Raw genomic sequence first — 18,444 nt, forward strand, 5'->3', positions numbered from 1 at the left:
TTCCATTATTAATTTCGGAAAATTTCCCTTTTCAAATGGTAAACGTAACAGATCGATTCAAAGCATGCTAGATGATGGAGCGGAAGTTGGGTAGCAATGTGAGGACTCGGAGCAAATGTGAGTAGGAGATTTATGTATGGCATGATTAGGTAATTAACATGTTTATTTATAGAAATAAATGTATAGAAAACATTTTAGTTACTAATTAAATATTTTCATTTGTTGTTTATTACGGGGAGCGATCCAAAATTAAGCCCTCTATTTTGTCATTCCGCTCGACTGTTTCAGAATGGATTGCAAATTGCATTGTTATGATGACTAAACTTATGCTGTCATGACTTGAAAGTTTCATTTCTCTTTTGCAGATATTTACGGTGTGAGACTCTAAGCAAAGAACCCTTGTCATTGACGTGCGTCAGAAGCAGAGACGCCTTACTAGATTTCTGGCAAAAATGCATTGAGAATGGAGGTGACTATGTAAAAAACAAAAAAAAAATTCTGACGCACAAAAGGTCGTTAGTTTTAAGGCTACCACTCCCGTCTTCAACTTTTTGAGTTAAAAATATGACCTGACGAAGGCCAGAGGAATAGTTAGCCGAAACGTTACGAAACACCAACCAGAAGATGAGGATAATAGTCCGTCAATAAATAAATATATAAACGATTCATCTCAAAAGAATTGCAATAGTAAATAAATAATATTCGGTACGGAACCGATGATGGAAGACGAGATAGGAACGGAAAATCTTGGATATATAAGATCCAAAATTCCAACATTGATTGCCCTTCAGGGCAGTGGATAGAGACGTTGAATCTCTACAATTCTAGGTGAGCATTGTCTGGGGATATCGGTTGAAATTCAGCTTAGTTGGCCAAAACGTAGCAAGATGACAACAACTATGGAAGACAGTAATTATTGAGGATACAGTTAAGAGGCTCAGTATTCCTATCCCGTCGTTGGTCGAAACGTTGTGAAACAACAACCAGAAAATGAAGATAATAGTCCGTAAATAATTTAATAAATAAATGACTCGTCTCAATAAAAGATTCCAATAATATAAAAAATAGGAGGCTTTACTTTTGGAACTACACATAATATATATTTGTTCTCTCGTTATTTCTTAAATACAAAAAAAAATCTTTGTTGATATCAACTATTGGGAAAAATGTCAAAACAAAATTGAATGCTTATACAGCTATCAATTTTATCTTACGTTGCGTGAGTCACCATGGCCGTTGTAAAGAGTTTAGTTTACAGGGGAGGTAAGTCTCCTAAGAAATCGTACTCCCAAACGTATATTCTATCACGTCTCCTCACTAAATCCCGTGAATTCAATCAATGACAATAATTTATTGTTAATTAATAAAATTTTCCTTTTCCAGAACATTTAAATTTTTACATTTTAAAACAAAATCGGGTACAAGCGCATATTTTCCAGACAAACGATTTCCTGCTTTGAAAAAGTCATGCACTAAATGGTCGAGCCTAAGCTGAAGATCCAAACGAAAATGTAGGTCAACACTCTGAAAACTAATTATTTTTTGTTGAATTATGTTCATTTACAGAAACTATTTTTTTTTCATATAAATAATACTTTAAAAATAAATTAAATATGTTTATTCATGCAAATAATTATAACTGAAATGAAAAATTAATACTTAATATAACACATTCAAATAAATAAAATAAAAACGAATGTTTACGTAACGTTGACAAACATATAATTTTTCGTTAAAATAAATTAAATAAAATAAACATAATGTAATAAATATGCATTTGTGGGGGAAAAAATTAACTACATAATAATTACGGATCTATTAGCTGGTATTGTGGGAAAATCATTTTCATTTTGGCGGCGCTAAAGAAGTTCCTGGAAGTGGCTGTGGATATTTTCCTGGCTAGTACCTTCAATGATTCTAAATTTTACTTTGCATTGACTCTATGATTCCTTGGACACTATTTTGCCTTTAATGTAAACCCGATGGAAAGTAAAAGATATGTGACTGATTGGAACATAATATAACGCGAAAACTTCAGTTTATGTTACACCGTTAGTGCGGACTAGTTCCAAAAGAAGGAAGTCGATTTTTATATGCGATTGTATGAGACTATACTTTAAAATGTAAAATTTTTAATTTTTTGAAAAAAAAAAGACATTTTATTAATTAACTATAAATTATTGTTATTAATTGAATAACTTATTTATCGGATTCAGTGGGGAGACTGCATCAGCGCGTACGACATCTAAGGAGTTACCTCCCTTGTTTAATGAAGCTTGTACCTAAATTCCATAACGTTTAACTTTAACTTTTGAAACTATTCTATTTTATAAATAATAGATGCTGATGCGATCTTTTAATGCATGAGTTCCCAACCTAGGGTGCAAAAGAGTCACCACTTATCAAGACCCGGATAATGATTGTACAACAGGCATTGGGGCAATAGCGTAGTAATCGTTAGTAGTGGAAATTTGATATGATTAGGTTATTTAAGAGGGAGGTTTAACAACTCCTGATCTGAAATGGAACACGTACATCAAGTCTGTTGCCAAGGTCGCTTGAAGGATGGTGGGATTCTTCTACCGCTCAAGAACATATCTCACTACTAATGCAATTCTCTATCTATACAAAAGCCAAGTACGTCCAAGGATGGAATACTGCTGCCATAACAGCCTATCATGCCTTGACAGAGTACAAAATAGACTTCGTGGCTTAGTGGGAGATGCCCTTTTCTCTTCCCTGTAACCTCTCTCCAATAGAAGAGACGTTGCGAGCCTATCTTTGTTTTATCGTTATTTCCATGGCAGGTGCTCATCTGAGCTCCAATCTCTAGTCCCCCTTCGCAAATCTTTTACGAAAAACACCCGTCTAGCTGAAACCACTGTCAAAAATTTTCCCCACTCTTTATCTGTGCCTAAATCAAAACGTAGATTCCATGAACAAAGCTTCTTTCTTAGAACTGCACGCCTGTGGAACTCTGTTCCGTCTGCTTGCTTTCCACCTGACTACAACCTGGATGTCTTCAAGCCCAACGTAAACACATTCCTGATGAACCGCCCCTTTAAGTAGACATTTTTATTAAACCCCCACACTAACGTACTGTACATGCAATAACCCTTATCCCTGAGTGGCTTCCGGACCTTGATAAGTGGTGATCACCTTGAAAAAAAAACAAAATAAGAACTATGTTTATGGTGGACATGAAGACGAAAATATTGTAGTCAGTTCCAATGCAGGTCGGCGATACAGAGTTCAACAGGAGGGCAGTTTAAGGAAAAAAAAGCGTTGTTCACAGAATCCACGTTTAGGTTTAGACACAGACGGAGAGTGGGAGGAGGGGATTATCGATAGCGGTTTTAGCTAGACGAATGTGTTTGTGAAAGTTTGGCAATGGGGTACTATAGATTGGAGCTCGGACGAGCAATTGCCATAAAAATAACAACAGAGCAGAAACAGGCTAGCAAGTTTCTTCTGTGGGTAAGAGGTTGCAGGGAAGAGAAAAGGAAATCATCTACGAAGTCGGTTGTGAGCTCTGTCAAGGTAGGGTAGATCTCTCCAAGCATCCCTTGCCCAGATATGGCAACAGTACACGATCATAGGATGTACTTGTCTCCTATACAGGTAGAGGATTGAATCGGTAGTGAAATATCTACTGGAGTAGTGGAATGATCCAACAACATACAGCCGATTATATTTAATCCAATCATGTATTTAACTGCGGGTTCAGAACGTTCGAAAGCTTTGCACATACACTGAACGTGTTCGTTAACGGTGTTAAACAATTCAGACGTCAGCTGCAGCAGCACTGCTTGGCAACTGGTGTTCTTTCCGAATGGTAAAAATGAATAATCAAAACTTGTAAAACTTACAATATAACTTACAATATAAATTTTAGAGGTGCGAGGTTTGAAGGAAATATCTTGAGAGATGTGGACGCCCCTCCAAAGAAACCCACACAGGTTTAATATTAAAACAAAAAGTTATAAGCATTTTTGAATTACTTACCCCTGTCCATTTTCCTGTTCTCCACAAGGCGAGGCAGTATGGATTCTCACAGACTCGTCTGTGCTCAGGTGCCTGCTTTTTTAAGCAAGCCTTGTGTTCAATTGCTGTTCCATTCGGACTGATACATTCAATGAGTCGTTTCATTACGGCGAAACCGTCCCGAATACAATAATCGGTCGTACACTAGACGGGAAACGAAAATGAGAAAAAAAGTTGACTGGGAAAATAATGAATAGTATAGAAAGCAAGTAACAATATGGCGACTCGTTAATACATAACAATTGTTTATATTGTCACATATTTTATTAGGTGCCCAATAGAGGGCGCTCTTTCAAATAAAGATTGGCCCACTTAAAAGTAGCCCAGAAAAGGTAGTAGAGAAGAGGAACATTATTTTATTGTTTAAATTACTTGTAATGTTATAAAAGATGTTGAAAGTGCTCCCCATTGACATCTATGCATTTCTGGACACGTTTGATGTTTGCAGATACTGTATAGATCTTCTCTGGTGATTCTCCTGATAGCGTTGATAATGTTCTCCTTTAGTTGGTCTAGATTGTGAGGATTATTTGAATGAACTTTTTGTTTTAAAGTTCTCCAAAGATAAAAATCATATGATGACAAGTCCGGGGAACGTAGTGGCCATAACTCTTTGCTTATTGTAATCTCTTCCGTAAACATGTCATGAACTCGTGTTAGTGATCCGAGAAACGTGTGAAATGTAGCGCCATCTTGTTGGAAAAAGAATTGCATTTTATCTTGTGGTGTCAGTTGGTCATTAAGAGAAAATGAGAGAGAGATCGGGTTACTTTTTAAGTGGGCCACCCTGTACTTAATTAAACTGTCTTGCCGTACTATTCTAAATACGAGGCGCGTGCAATAAGTGATGCCCCTGACCCACATCCAGTTGTTTGATCTAGCTGAAATTTTGCATGTGCAATGATTTATATCTCTACGGGTGATTTGGAAAATTACAGCTCTGAACTAATTGTGGTTTCTGTTTTACAGGTGTTTGAACTGAGTCAAGTGTGAAATGGAGCCTGTTGAATGTCGAGCAGTGATCCGGTTTTGTATTTAAAAGGACGCACACCACATGAGACTTTTGATGAAATGAAAAAAACTTATGGTGATAATGCCCACTCATATGACCTTGTAAAACGCTGGCATCGTGAATTCAAACATGGCCGGAAATCTGTGGAAACAGCTCCCAGACCTGGTCGCCGCCCCCCTTCTGCCATTGATGAGACATCTGTCCATTAAGTTGAGGCTGCCATTTTGGAAGATCGGCGCATTACTATTCGCCAAATAGCCCAAGATGTCAAGATTAGTACAGGGTCTGTGGAAACTATCATTCATGACCATTTGCATATGCATAAGGTGTCTGCCAGATGGATTCTCAGGTTGCTCACACCATTCCAGAAGCGAAAATGTGTCGAATGCTCGAGGATGAATTTGGAGATGTGCCAAGAAGATGAGTCAAAGTTTTTTTTTCAAAAGACTGATTACACAGGATGAAACCTGTGTGGATCACTATGATCCAGAGACCAAAGCCCAGTCAATGCAGTGGAAGCACTTGGACTCACTACATCCAAAGAAGGCAAGGGTTCAGCCCTCCTCTGGCAAGGTCATGCTCACAGTCTTCTGTGACCAGGACGGTGTAGTGATGACAGAATTCCTGGCAAAGGGTACAGGAGCCTAGTATGCTTCACTTTTGAGGAAATTAAGGGAAGCTATCAAAATCAAGAGGCGGGGCAAGATCAGCAAAGATACCTTCCTCCTGCAGGACAATGCTCCGGTCCACAACTCGCATGTTGCCAGATCAGAAGTATGGGCGTGTGGTTATGAAATCCTCCCCATCCTCCCTACTCTCCTGACCTTGCACCCTCTAGCTTTCACCTCTTCCCAGCCATGAAGTTGTTTTTGAAAGGAAAGCGTTTCCCAGAGGATGCAGCCTTGATTTCTGAAGTCACGTCGTGATTAGAGGACCAACCTGGGTTGTTCTACAAAATCGGTCTCCAGAGCTGCATCAAACAATGGGGAAAATGCATAACTCTGGGTGGTTCCTATGTAGAGAAAGACTAATAACTGTGCCAAGTTTCGTTGCTCTACTGCTAAGGGAAGTGAGTCAGGGGCATTACTTATTGCACGCCCCTCGTATATATCGCATACTCAGTCTAAAATAAGTGACTGTTTAGTAAGACTAGGTGATGTATGGGCTCTCAAGCCAAAAGGTTAATGGGCGCCGTAAGGCGTTGCCTCGGTCGTTAATACACATAAATATCATATTTTAATTAATACAGAAACTGAGACATGTGTATACGAGTATTATGTTTTTTTTTCTAAACAGTCCACTTTTTGTAACTAAATAAAAAAAAATATTCGAGCTAGGATCGAAACCAAAACCTAAAGACAATGAGTACAAGTACGATAAACATTAAACCAGCCTGACACGATCTTTACGAAGTGTTTTCAAATCAACTTATTCTTGAAATAAAGAGGAGGTCATCTTTCACCGTCGCGCATGCGCATTCGTGAAACAGTTGATAAACAGATAAAAATCCGATAACTTCCAAGTACAAATTTTTCAATTTTGACCCCTTAGCAACCCCTTTTCTGGATAAAAACCGATTAAAATGTTTTCCACGTATCTGAATACCCTATATACCGAGTTCCACATTTGCAGATCAAAAATTCGTTGAGCATATAGGTTGAGAAGCGTCATGGCACATCCTCACTTTTGTAGATATATAGATTAATTTAATATTTAAAAAAAATCACAATGGCAGAAATAAAAACGAATAAAAAACGTCTATTTAAAAATGATATTCTACTATATAGTTACCGCTTATCAAGGGCTGGAAGCCACTCAAGGATACTGATTAATGAGTGTCAGATGAGACATCATTTTGATAACCGATTATCGTGGAGATTAGATGAGTTTATTTCAGCAGACGGTTCACCAAAAACTTGTTTACGTTAAACGTGAAAACGACCATGTTGTAGACAACTGAGAAGTAGCTCAACACTATTGTGTTCCATAATTGCTCAAGTGTATTGGTTTTTAAATTGCATAAGTAGATTTTTTTTTGTCCAAAACTGTTCGTCTATGGGGCACAATACCGTTGAGCCGCTCCTCTGCTGTCTATAGCACCGCCGTTTTCACGTCCAACGTAAACAAGTTTACAACCTTGATTTGTTTTGTCGTAAATGTTTACGTAGTATCATGTGACTTATTTGCATGATACAAATGCATTTAATAAGGGTTCCAAACTAAAAACTTGTGTATTTGTTTTCGTTTGGCTACGGATAGTTTATGATCTATGGACTGTTGAAAAAATTGCAATGTGTAATATGTGTTCTGTAAAAGTACAAATTTGGAATACTAGGTCATGTCGAAAATTCTTGAAGACCATTCGTCAGACTCTTTGGTAATTAATATATTCTGTTTTTGGTCCCCCGACAAAAGGGAGGGTGGACCTGTAAATTCACCCTTGTCCGTCCGTCAGTCAGTTCGCCCGTACATCTGTCTGCACTTTTCTCAATAACTACGCCTTGGAATTTTTTGAAAATTTGCACAAATATTAAACATTATATGAGTAAAAAAGTATCAGAACGGATTTTTAGGGAAAAACTCCGGTTGCTCCCCTAGGGGCTCCTTTCGGGTTAAAATGTCTAAAATTGACACTTTTGTGCTTATTGATGCCTTTTTATAAAACTTTCTGAAAAGTTGTAACTAACTGATTTCTATATAATTTTGTTTGTCAATACTTCGCGATAACTCTTGGGTGTGCCCCAGGGGCTCTTTTAAGGCTAATAAAAACACTCCATTTTTGGGACTATTTTACCATATTTGTCCAAAATTTTCTTTGTATGTCTATTTAGCAGTTTTGCATGGTGCTGAACTCAAATTTAAATATATTAAGGCCTTGCGGACGTTTGGGGCTAAATGGAGGGGACAGTGTTGGACTTAGTAATTTCTTTTTTTGCATGGTGCAGAACTCAAATTTACATATATTAAGGCCTAAACTGCACTGTTTGTTCGTTTTCACCAAGATTTAACGTCCCTTGGGAACTTGTGGGGCTAAATGGTGGAGGTAGCAAATGCTAAACTTAGTAATTTTTGTTATGTCTCGTTCCCTGTGCACTCACGGGAGACCATGCATGCTTCACTTGTTCTAAAATGTAAACCACATGTAGATGAAAAGCAGACAGAATCGTCGACATAATTCTGAATTTAAAACTCAATAGATGTTGCTTAATCCAGATCCTCAAGGAATGATAGCAAACATAAGTCGGTCACAAGTATGGATGTACTATCGCCACCACAACCACTAACGACCCCGTCACGCACACCATTTAATTTGTCAATCTGTCATTGAAATAAAAAGCTTAGTTAAAAAATTAAACAAAATATTTTTGTAATTAAATTAAATTAAAAATTAAACAAAATATTTTTGTAACCAGCTGCATGTTTTAAGTAAAAAAACGATAAACATTGGTTTTTTTTTGTTTTAAATGAAAAGGACTTAAACACATTTGGCGCTTCGGCCATCCTAGAGCAATCTATCTATCTATCTATCTATCTATCTATCTATCTATCTATCTATAAAAGTGAACATGTCTGTGCGTCTGTCTGTATGTCTGTGTGTCTGCGTACATTACCGTACGCAATAACTCTGTCAATTTTTCGTCTACAGACTCAAAATTTGATATACAAGTTACTGAGATTTGGGGAAATCTATGTGATCCGTTTTCGGTCAGAAATTTGGCTGTTAAGGGGTCAAAGTTCAACGATTTGACCTTTGAGAACTCTACCAAACTCCTCCGACAATTTTGGGTCTAAACACTTGAAATTTTACTTATAGGTTCCGTGGACATGGACCTAACTTAATAACTTCGCTTGCGCCTAAAACAATAAATTTTAAGGGGTCATAATAGGGGTTGAATTAAAAAAAATTGACCGTTTATTTTTTTTTGCTCAACATACACCTCCAAATACCCGGGCAACGCCGGACACTCATGCTAGTACTCCTATAAATTAGGTTTTCTTTTGCGTGTATTGATATTCATATTAAACACCCTATTTTCTATTTATTTAAAAAGAAAATACAATTTTCTTATATATGGCTCGTGGAATTGCATTCACTAGCAAAAGATCTAGCTAATTTGCATATTCTTTTAAACATTCATTTTAATTAAATTCCTATTAGTTTTTTCGGTTTTATTATGAGATGATCATCTTTAGTTAACCCTTACGTGTAATTATATTCATGCAGATATTCTATATGAGTTATACTTGAATAATATTTGCGTAAAAAGTTAAAAAAAAAAACGAAGGAAACTGCGAGCGAAAAAAATGGTAGGCAGACAGGTTCCAACCCGTACCACGAAGGAGGAAAAGAAAGTGACCCCCCTGCAAAAAAAAACAAAAAAAACAACAAAAAACGGAAGTGACGTAGGTTTAAATTAAGGCTAGATAATCGAAAAGAGCCGGTGACTTTTGAAAATATCGGCGAAAAAAGCGACCCCCTTCCTGTAGAAAAGTGCTCAGTTGAGAGTGAAAGAATTAATGTTTTTAACCAGTTTTTCGACATTTTTAGTCTGAAGGGTCGAGCTTCAAAATGATATCAATGTCGTGAAAATCCATCGCCTATGTCGAAAGATTTAGGTAGACATACAAACATACACACATACGTACACACATTAACAGACAGGTGAGATTTATATAACAGACTAGCGAGGGGTACCCGGCGTTGCCCGGGTGTTTGGGAGGGGGGTTAAAAAAATAAGTATGAGGATCGAACCCGAACCGTTGAGGCAAAGTTGTGAAAAAAAAGGTGCGACGTTAACCATTGCACCACCGCCACATGCTTACGGAAACACGTTTGAATTTATTTAATTAGTTGGATTTAGCAGGTGCCTGTTTTAATGGGTTAATGAGGTCAACTGCGGGATGGTATTCGTTTCGTTTACTGATGAACGACTTTTTTCCACACCCCAAGATGTTATAGGAAAAAGACTAACCCACATGTGGCGAGCGACAAATATTGAATATTTATCTTCTCGAAATCGAGCAAATTAAATAGACAGGCGAGCTTCGTTGTTAACTGTGAGATATTACGATTTGTATGTGATATAAAAAGCTTTAAAAAGTTGTTAAGCGAGCGACCGCTTCTCTGAAAAAAGCCTTTTGTAGATGCTGCCTCATGTCTTTGTAGTCAGCTTTTGTAGACACAAAGAAAAAGCGAACACACATACATACATACATACATACACACATACACACATACATACATACATACATACACACATAAACACATACATACATACACACATACATACACACATACACACATACATACATACATACATACATACACACATACACACATACATACATACACACATACATACATACATACACACACATACATACACACATACACACATACATACATACACACATACACGCATACATTCATACACACATACATACATACACACATACATACACACATACATACATACACACATACACACATACACACATACATACACGCATACATACACACATACATACATACATACACACATACACACACATACATACATTTTCGCTTTTATATTTATAGATGTATATAATTAGAACATATGTATAATCGAAGAAATATCTTGTGGACTACTTAATATTTACTTTGTATTTAATATCTTATCCGATACTATTTCATTCTTCACATACAATAATAACGCATGGAAGAATGGAAGATGAATAAAAAATCACTGTACAAGGTGGAACGATAAAATTGTCGGCCGGGAAAAGACATGATTCCATTTCCGTTTGATGAAAACCGTTTTTTTTTTAGTTTTTTTTTCAGAACATCTACTAGTTGGCCAGTTGTGTACAAGTCCCTAGAGCGACAGGAGCCTTCTATCATGTCTGAAAGGTACACAATGTTTAACAAGCGAGATCGGAGATGAGCCGCTGTACAACACATGCTCTCTACCGATCTAAATTATGACAAAAGAACCGTTGCCAGCACTATCAAAATGTATCGCTGGATTGCCACGAATAACAAGGGCGTGTCCAGGGTGATGAAAACAAAGTTTCCGGTCACTGTTATGGTCTTTGGTGTGGTTTCAAGTGAGGGCCACATCATGCTTCCCCGTGTCTTTGTAGTCAGCTTAAAAATCACCACCAAAATGTACCTGGATGTGCTGAAGTGTGTGGCGATCCCTTGTGGCAATCACATGGTCGCTGGCAAACCTAGGTGTGGCAGCAGGACTCAGTGCCGACCTACAAGTCCAAAGACACCCAGGCTTGGCTTCAGAAGGAGTGCTACGACTTTGTACTTTTCTCTTACCACTCCCTCCTCCACAGCCTGAACCCGCTGGACTACTTCGTTTTGTCATACCTCGAGAACATCACCAACATGACCTCCCACAACACGAACGCCAGCCTGATCGCCGCTATCTGCATATTATTTGTCGAGCTTCCGCCGGCGCTTGGGGAGAAGACATGCTCCCAGTTCCAGACCTGTATGGAGGTGGTGTTTGAGGCTGAAGGCGGCTACATTGAATAGATAGTTTCAACCTGTATTATGTAGGCAATTGTAAGAATGAAAATAAAATGAAATGATTATGGTGATTTAAGTATCTCTGTTGAGTGAATTACTCGGTGAAGTGGGGGATGTGAGAGTAGCTAATTGTAAGGAAGTGGCTTTACTTGTTATGGTAAACATAGTTTTAAAAATCAATCAATTTGGAATTAATTTACAAATTTACGAAATGCAATTTTCGTTTAGTTTTAAATAGTTAGAAAGTAAGGGAAATTGCTGATAGTATTTGTAGGTTCACTGTGAATGCTTTACGAGGGGATGCATAGAGCAAAACAAAGTCGAGCACCTGCCGCAAAAATGACGATAGGTCAGCAATAGACCCGCAAAGTCTCTTCTGCAAAAAAGAGGCGGAGAAATAATGAGTAGCAAAGGACATCGCTCATCAGTTTAGTACCTTATCCAGGCAGAAAAAGGTGCTCTGAGCAGCCCATCTCCAGATGTGGCAACGGTACATCACCTTAAAACGTATTTGGCTCTTACTTTAAATGTATCATTTAATGGTTGACATCATGAAGTAAAAAAAATCATTATTTCTCAAAAATTTCGTTAATGGCTAGAAAACGTACGTAATGCGTATAATAATAATAATAATAATAATAATAATAATAATAATAATAATAATAATAATAATAATAATAATAATTCTGATTTCGTTTATCAACGTCTCTCTGAAAAGAGATGGGATTCACTTCCAGAAAATTTCCCTCAATCCCGGCTTCCATCCAGGAGCTTCAACGATCAAGGGTTTTTTAAAGGACGTGAATGGTACCTACACTAGCAGAGGTCTGAAGGCCGCCTAATACATCGGGGATTCGTAGTTTTTTCAATTGTTCTTTCAGATGACTTGATACTAGTCCTAGCGTACTAACTACGACCGGGATTATTTGAGTTTTAACCCCGTGTATACGTCTTATCTCCAAGGCCAATGGAGCACAATTGCCCCACTTCTCGTTCTCCTTCTCTCTCACATTCCTGTCCTAGGGTTCTGAGAAGTCTAAATTTGCCAGTTTTTTTTTTGAGACCTTGTAAATGACAACCAAATCCGGACGATTATGTTCCGATTGCTTGGTCGTTATGACACTTTTGTTCCACCATACCTCGACCCTGCCATTCTCACTTGTTCTCTCTTCATCAGACACCTCCTCAAACCACTTTCCAGCACACTTCACCCCAACCTTCTTACAAACCTCCCAATATATAATAATAATAATAATAATAATAATAATAATAATAATAATAATAATAATAATAATAATTATTATTATTATTATTATTATTATTATTATTATTATCAATAATAATAATACAAAAACACTTTAGAACTGTCTATTCTTTCAGTACATCACGAATACAAAAACATTATTTCACATAAACGTGTGAACTTCGATATTGCGTTAAATGTTGCGAGACCTGTGTAATGCCTAAAGTACTACTACTACTAATAATAATAACAATGATAATAATAATAATTACACACGGCTACATATATGTGTGCGTGTATATAACAACTAGGCAAACTATATTTATTGAAAAAATGCTAAATATATTACGCTTGATGAATACGTATCTTCAATATATTTTAAAAAAATAATAAAACTTACACTTGACCATTCTCCGGCCCTCCATACGGGGCATTGTTCGATTTCCACGCATTTACGAATCCCGTCCGGTTTTCTCGCTCCTGTTTTACTACAGTGCTCATCCGGATACATCTTAATGTAAGAGTCCGTCTTGATGGCACAATTGACGGCCCGAGTTTGCGTGCCGAAGCCGCAGGTGTTGGAACATGGTGACCAGCGCTCGACCAGAAACTGGGCCTTCTTGTGCCGTGTTCGGCTCGCGTCGGCAATGACTTCCGGTGACACCTTATACGTTTTGTCCACTTTCACCGTCTCGTCATCGACCTCCTCATACGTTTCGGCCATCTTCTTGGCTTTCTTCGCCGACTGGAACTGTATGGACGAGTTGGCCTTCAACGAGCCGGCGAAACACGTGTAAGTTCCCGTGTCCTTTTCAGCGATGGCAAATCGGATCTTAAGAGCGCCCTTCATGGACTTTCGAACCCGGCCAAAGAGTGGCAGCACTTCGTTATCCTTTCTCCAGTTTACTATGTGAGGCGGAAAATTTTTCACCGGACATCGTATAGTGACTCTGGTCTTAGGGATGACCACGGCGTTGCTACCGACCCGTAGATTGATGGAGCGGACTGGTTTCAGTTGAATGAATGTCGAATTGTCTGTGCGTATCAACGGGATGAATTTTGAATTCATTTTGCAACTTTCAAGGAAGCAGTTTTTCGTGTCTTCCGGTTTGTCGGCTGTGCATTTGTGTTCTTTGATGGGCAGTTGCGTGCCATCCAGATTTTTGGTCATGCAGATGACGCTACGTTTCATTTCTCCTTGGCCGCAGCTGGTTGAACACTGGCAAATAAAAATAGATAAGATAGAGTCAATAGATATAAAAATATACTGTCGTCATAAACTAGCGACGTAGCTACATACGTACCGTACAACATACATGAGTAGTACCATACACATAGTTACTAAATAAACAAAATAAATATGTAGAAGGCAATAGAGTGCGGAGGTGTATCGGATATACGCAAGCTGAAGCAAATTGAAATATAACGGCGGAATATGCTATGCACATTTCCCTTTATTATTATAATATATATGTATAACTATATTAAAAGGGTTTGTTAGGGGTACAAAATTTATAAATGACAGAAAAGAGAATTCTTTTTTTTTTTTTAACCACAAACGTCTTTCTCCATCTTTCTCAGGGGTGTATGATAGCATTTTGATTTTAAAAAGGAAAAAAAAAAAAAAGAAAGGACAAAGTTAAAAATAAGATTAAAATGAGGACATATTTACAATTACAATAAAATTAATATATACAAAAGGAAAGGAGAGAAAAACAGGAGGAATTATATATATATATATATATATATATATATATATATATATATATATATATATATATATATAAGGAGAAAAAACTCGCAAATGAGTACGAGTAAGGGAAAATATATCCCGCATACGGGAGAAAAATGTGGGGTGTGGGAACCTTTGTATATACACAAGAGGGAGAGGCACGAGGTCTCTATATATACATACACATATATATGCATATAAAAACACATATATGTACACATATACAATTATGGTATGTTCGCATAAGTCGCTCAAAAGGTCTAATGTGCTAATGAACCTATTCTGCCAGCATTGGGAGGGCCTGAGTCGTGCTATAGAGACAGACTCGAGAATTTTCAAATGATTACTCGACCAGCCTCGGAACAAAATTAAAAAAAAAAAAAATCGCCCTTATATGCCAAACCGCATTTCTGGATTCTCCAATAAATGCTGGCTAATCGCAGACTCCAAATTATTGTACCTATTTACTATGCCTCCCCACGGGACAGAGTTAGACACAAGTGTCGTTTTTTAATGTGGAGAAAAGGTACGAAAATAAAAATTGTCTCAGTCGTGAAGGATTTCTCCTCCACCGAAAGAGAACAAGAAAATGAAGTGCAGCATCTGAAGAACAGATGGTATTTATTTGCTCCCCCACCGAGCAAATTAGGCACAAGGCCGATTTTTAATGTGAGGAGTGAAGGGAGGGGGAAGGGAAAAAGGGGACCAGCTCCCGAGAGGTGGGAAATGGGAGCTGGTTAAAGGTCAGGCATGTGGGGTTGCCCCCACATCTGGTCTTTGCTAGTCATAGCTAGTCCTAGCTAGTCATAGCTTGCAGTATCTGCCGGAACAGATGGTATTTATTTGCTCCCCCACCGAGCAAATTAGGCACAAGGCCAATTTTTAATGAGAGGAGTGAAGGGAGGGGGAAGGGAAAAAGGGGACCAGCTCCCGAGAGATGGGAAATGGGAGCTGGTTAAAGGTCAGGCATGTGGGGTTGCCCCCACATCTGGTCTTTGCTAGTCATAGCCAGTCATAGCTTGCAGTATCTGCCGGAACAGATACTACACTTTGATCTTGACCAAAAGGCCAAGAGACTCCAAATTATTGTAGTTAGGATTGAGGAACTTTTTATTTTTATATTTGTTTGTATTACGAAAACACACACACACACACACACACACACACACACACACACACACACACACACACACACACATATATATATATATATATATATATATATATATATATCCATTCTGATAAAATTTACTCACGTGACTCCATTGTCCAACCGACCAAAGAGAACCGCACGTATGATTATTGCATATTTGGTCAATTTTCGGCGCAGGAAGTGGACACAATTTGATGTCCACAACCTGGCTGACTTCTTGGTTACCTTGGATACATTCAACTCTTCTGTACTGAATACCGCCGCCACAATCTTTGGAGCAACGTCCAAATTCACCAAAGCGCCACCTGTCGGAAGTTTTTCAGAAATAAAGCGTTATTAGAACGATGTTGGGAGATGATAACGAAACATTATACTTAAAACACTATATATGAAATTAACTCAAGAACACAATAAGAAGGAAGCAATAAAATAGGGGGGAAAAAACGCACACACACAATTCTATAAAAAATCCTATAACATCATAAATATATAATTTTTCATGTGGCTCATTTTTCATTTAATTTGATATACAGGATACTGAAGTTTGGGAAAATCGATGTGATTGGTTTTCGGCCAGAAATTTGGCTGTTAAGGGGTCAAAGTTCAATGATTTGACCTTTGAGAACTCTACCAAACTCCTCCGACAATTTTGGGCCTGAACACTTGAAATTTTAGATATAGGTTTCTTGGTCATGGATCTAACTTAATAACTTGATTTAAGCCCTAAATAATAAATTTTAAGGGGTCATAATAGGGTCAAATTTACAAAAATTGACCTTTTTTTTTTGCTCAGCATACACTTCAAAACATGCTAGCATATATATGAAAGTGAAAGCATCTGTCTGTCTGTCTGTGTACATTTCTCTACACAATAACTCTATCAATTTTCAGTCTACAGACTCGAAATTTGATATCCAGGGAAGTGAGATTGGGAAAATTTTTTGAATCAGTTTTTGGCCAGAAATTTAGCTGTTCAAGTGTCAAAGTTCAACGACTTCATCTATGAGAACTCTACCAAACTCCTCCGCCAATTTTAGGTATAAACACTTGAAATTTTAGATATAGGTTCCTTGGACATGGATCTAACTTAATAAGTTAATTTGATCCCCAAAACAATAAATGTTAAGTGGTCATAATAGGGGTCAAATTTAAAAGAAATTTTAACTTTGCGGTCTCTACCAAATTACTCAGACAATTTCTGATCTAAACATTTGAAATTTTACATAAAGGGTATTCAGAGATATGGCAAGCTTTTTAATTGGTTTTGGTCGAATATTTGAGTTACAAATATATAAATCTATGTATGTATGTTTGCATGTCTGCCTAAAACTTTCGACAGAGGCGACAGATTTTCACACGATCAGTATCGTTTTGAAGCTCGACCCTTCAGATGACAAATACCGAAAAATTGGCTAAAAACATTAATTTCTCCACCCTCAATTAGCACTTTTCTACAGGGAGGGGTCGCTTTTTTCGCCGATATTTTTGAAAGTCATCCCCTCTTTTCGATTGTCTAGCCTTAATTTAAACCTACGTCATTTCCGGTTTGGCGGTGGTCCTAACAGCAAAGACGTCATGTTTTTTTTCACGTTCTTTTCCTCCTTCGCGGTATGGGTCCGAGCCTGCCTTCCTATTACCACTTTTTTTTTGTTGCTAAACACACACCTCCAAACACCCTTGCAACGCCGAGCACGCATGCTAGTATATATATATATATATATATAAAAAAAATTTTCATCCCAAACAAGGCACAGTGCCACTTTGAAGTAGGGGGCTACTATTAGGGGACATAAGTTGCAGGGATATTATGAAGGGAGATGAGTAGCAAGATGTATCTGCATATTACACTTGAACTTCTGCTTGTCAGTACAGTTGGGAAAGCAGAATCCCGAAAGGGAGTTCCAAAGTCTAGCAGTTATGGGGAAGAAACTATTGGAGTAGAAGGCCTTCTTACACCTAGGGATCTCTACTGTGAAGGAGTGGGATTTAGCTGCTTGTCGGGGTATTCACGTCGAGGGGGTACAGGTGCTTGTTTTGTTTTTAATATCACTGTTTGTGCCAACCTGTGTCGACTCGTCTCGCCTTCAATGTTACCGCGCTTGATGATAAGAGACATCAAGTCATCGTCGTCTCAACCGGTGTTAGTGTCCGTTATCACTAGGCCAGTGTTCGAATCAACTCGTTTTTTCCTGACTAATGGCGCAAAAACACGGGTTCATTTATATTCACATTGTGGTAGCTTCCTTCACTCTTGACAGACTATGGATACCTACTGTAAGGGTGTCTGCGCGTAAGATTTTTGTGGCAAGAGTTGCACAATCTTCAACCATACTTCTCCTGCGTCGGTGTTGTTAAATACCAGTGGCAAGTGTAGGTTCAGGACGACTGGAAACAATGCCGAGATAAGCGGAGGGGACATACAACGCCTAGAATATGCAAATGGTCACCATCTTGTACTAATCAGATCGAACGTTGCTTAACTTTGGTGATTTAATGAGAACCGGGGTATCATTGTGATTATGCTATATATATATATATATATATATATATATATATATATATATATATAAATCTCACCCGCTACTTAATTGGCTGAAAATGCGAAGCTCGTCGTTTGTTTGTTTACGAACAGATGATTTGAGTACTATAAAGGTGGTGGCGGGTGTCTATTTAAATAGACATTCCGACGAGTTATTTACGGGCGTCAATTCCATGGCCGAGTGGGAGAACCGCCGAC

The 18,444-nt window shown here is 37.9% G+C and overlaps 1 protein-coding gene across 6 annotated transcripts in view; it reads right to left on the reverse strand.

Moving 5' to 3' along the window:
* The window catches only part of LOC145249500 (protein madd-4-like), a 942,311-nt gene that overhangs the window by 55,542 nt on the left and 868,325 nt on the right, over nucleotides 1–18,444 (reverse strand). For all 6 annotated transcript variants that reach the window (XM_080111113.1, XM_080111108.1, XM_080111112.1 and 3 more), the window contains 3 exons: nucleotides 15,811–16,012; nucleotides 13,223–14,041; nucleotides 4,006–4,188 (listed from right to left, as the gene is read on the reverse strand). In XM_080111113.1, coding sequence (XP_079967239.1) covers nucleotides 4,006–4,188; nucleotides 13,223–14,041; nucleotides 15,811–16,012 — 1,204 coding nt within the window. The remainder of the gene's footprint in view (nucleotides 1–4,005; nucleotides 4,189–13,222; nucleotides 14,042–15,810; nucleotides 16,013–18,444) is intronic.

The sequence above is a fragment of the Euprymna scolopes genome, chromosome 28 (assembly GCF_053919585.1).
Source record: "Euprymna scolopes isolate OS-2025 chromosome 28, ASM5391958v1, whole genome shotgun sequence".
NCBI lineage: Eukaryota > Metazoa > Mollusca > Cephalopoda > Sepiida > Sepiolidae > Euprymna > Euprymna scolopes.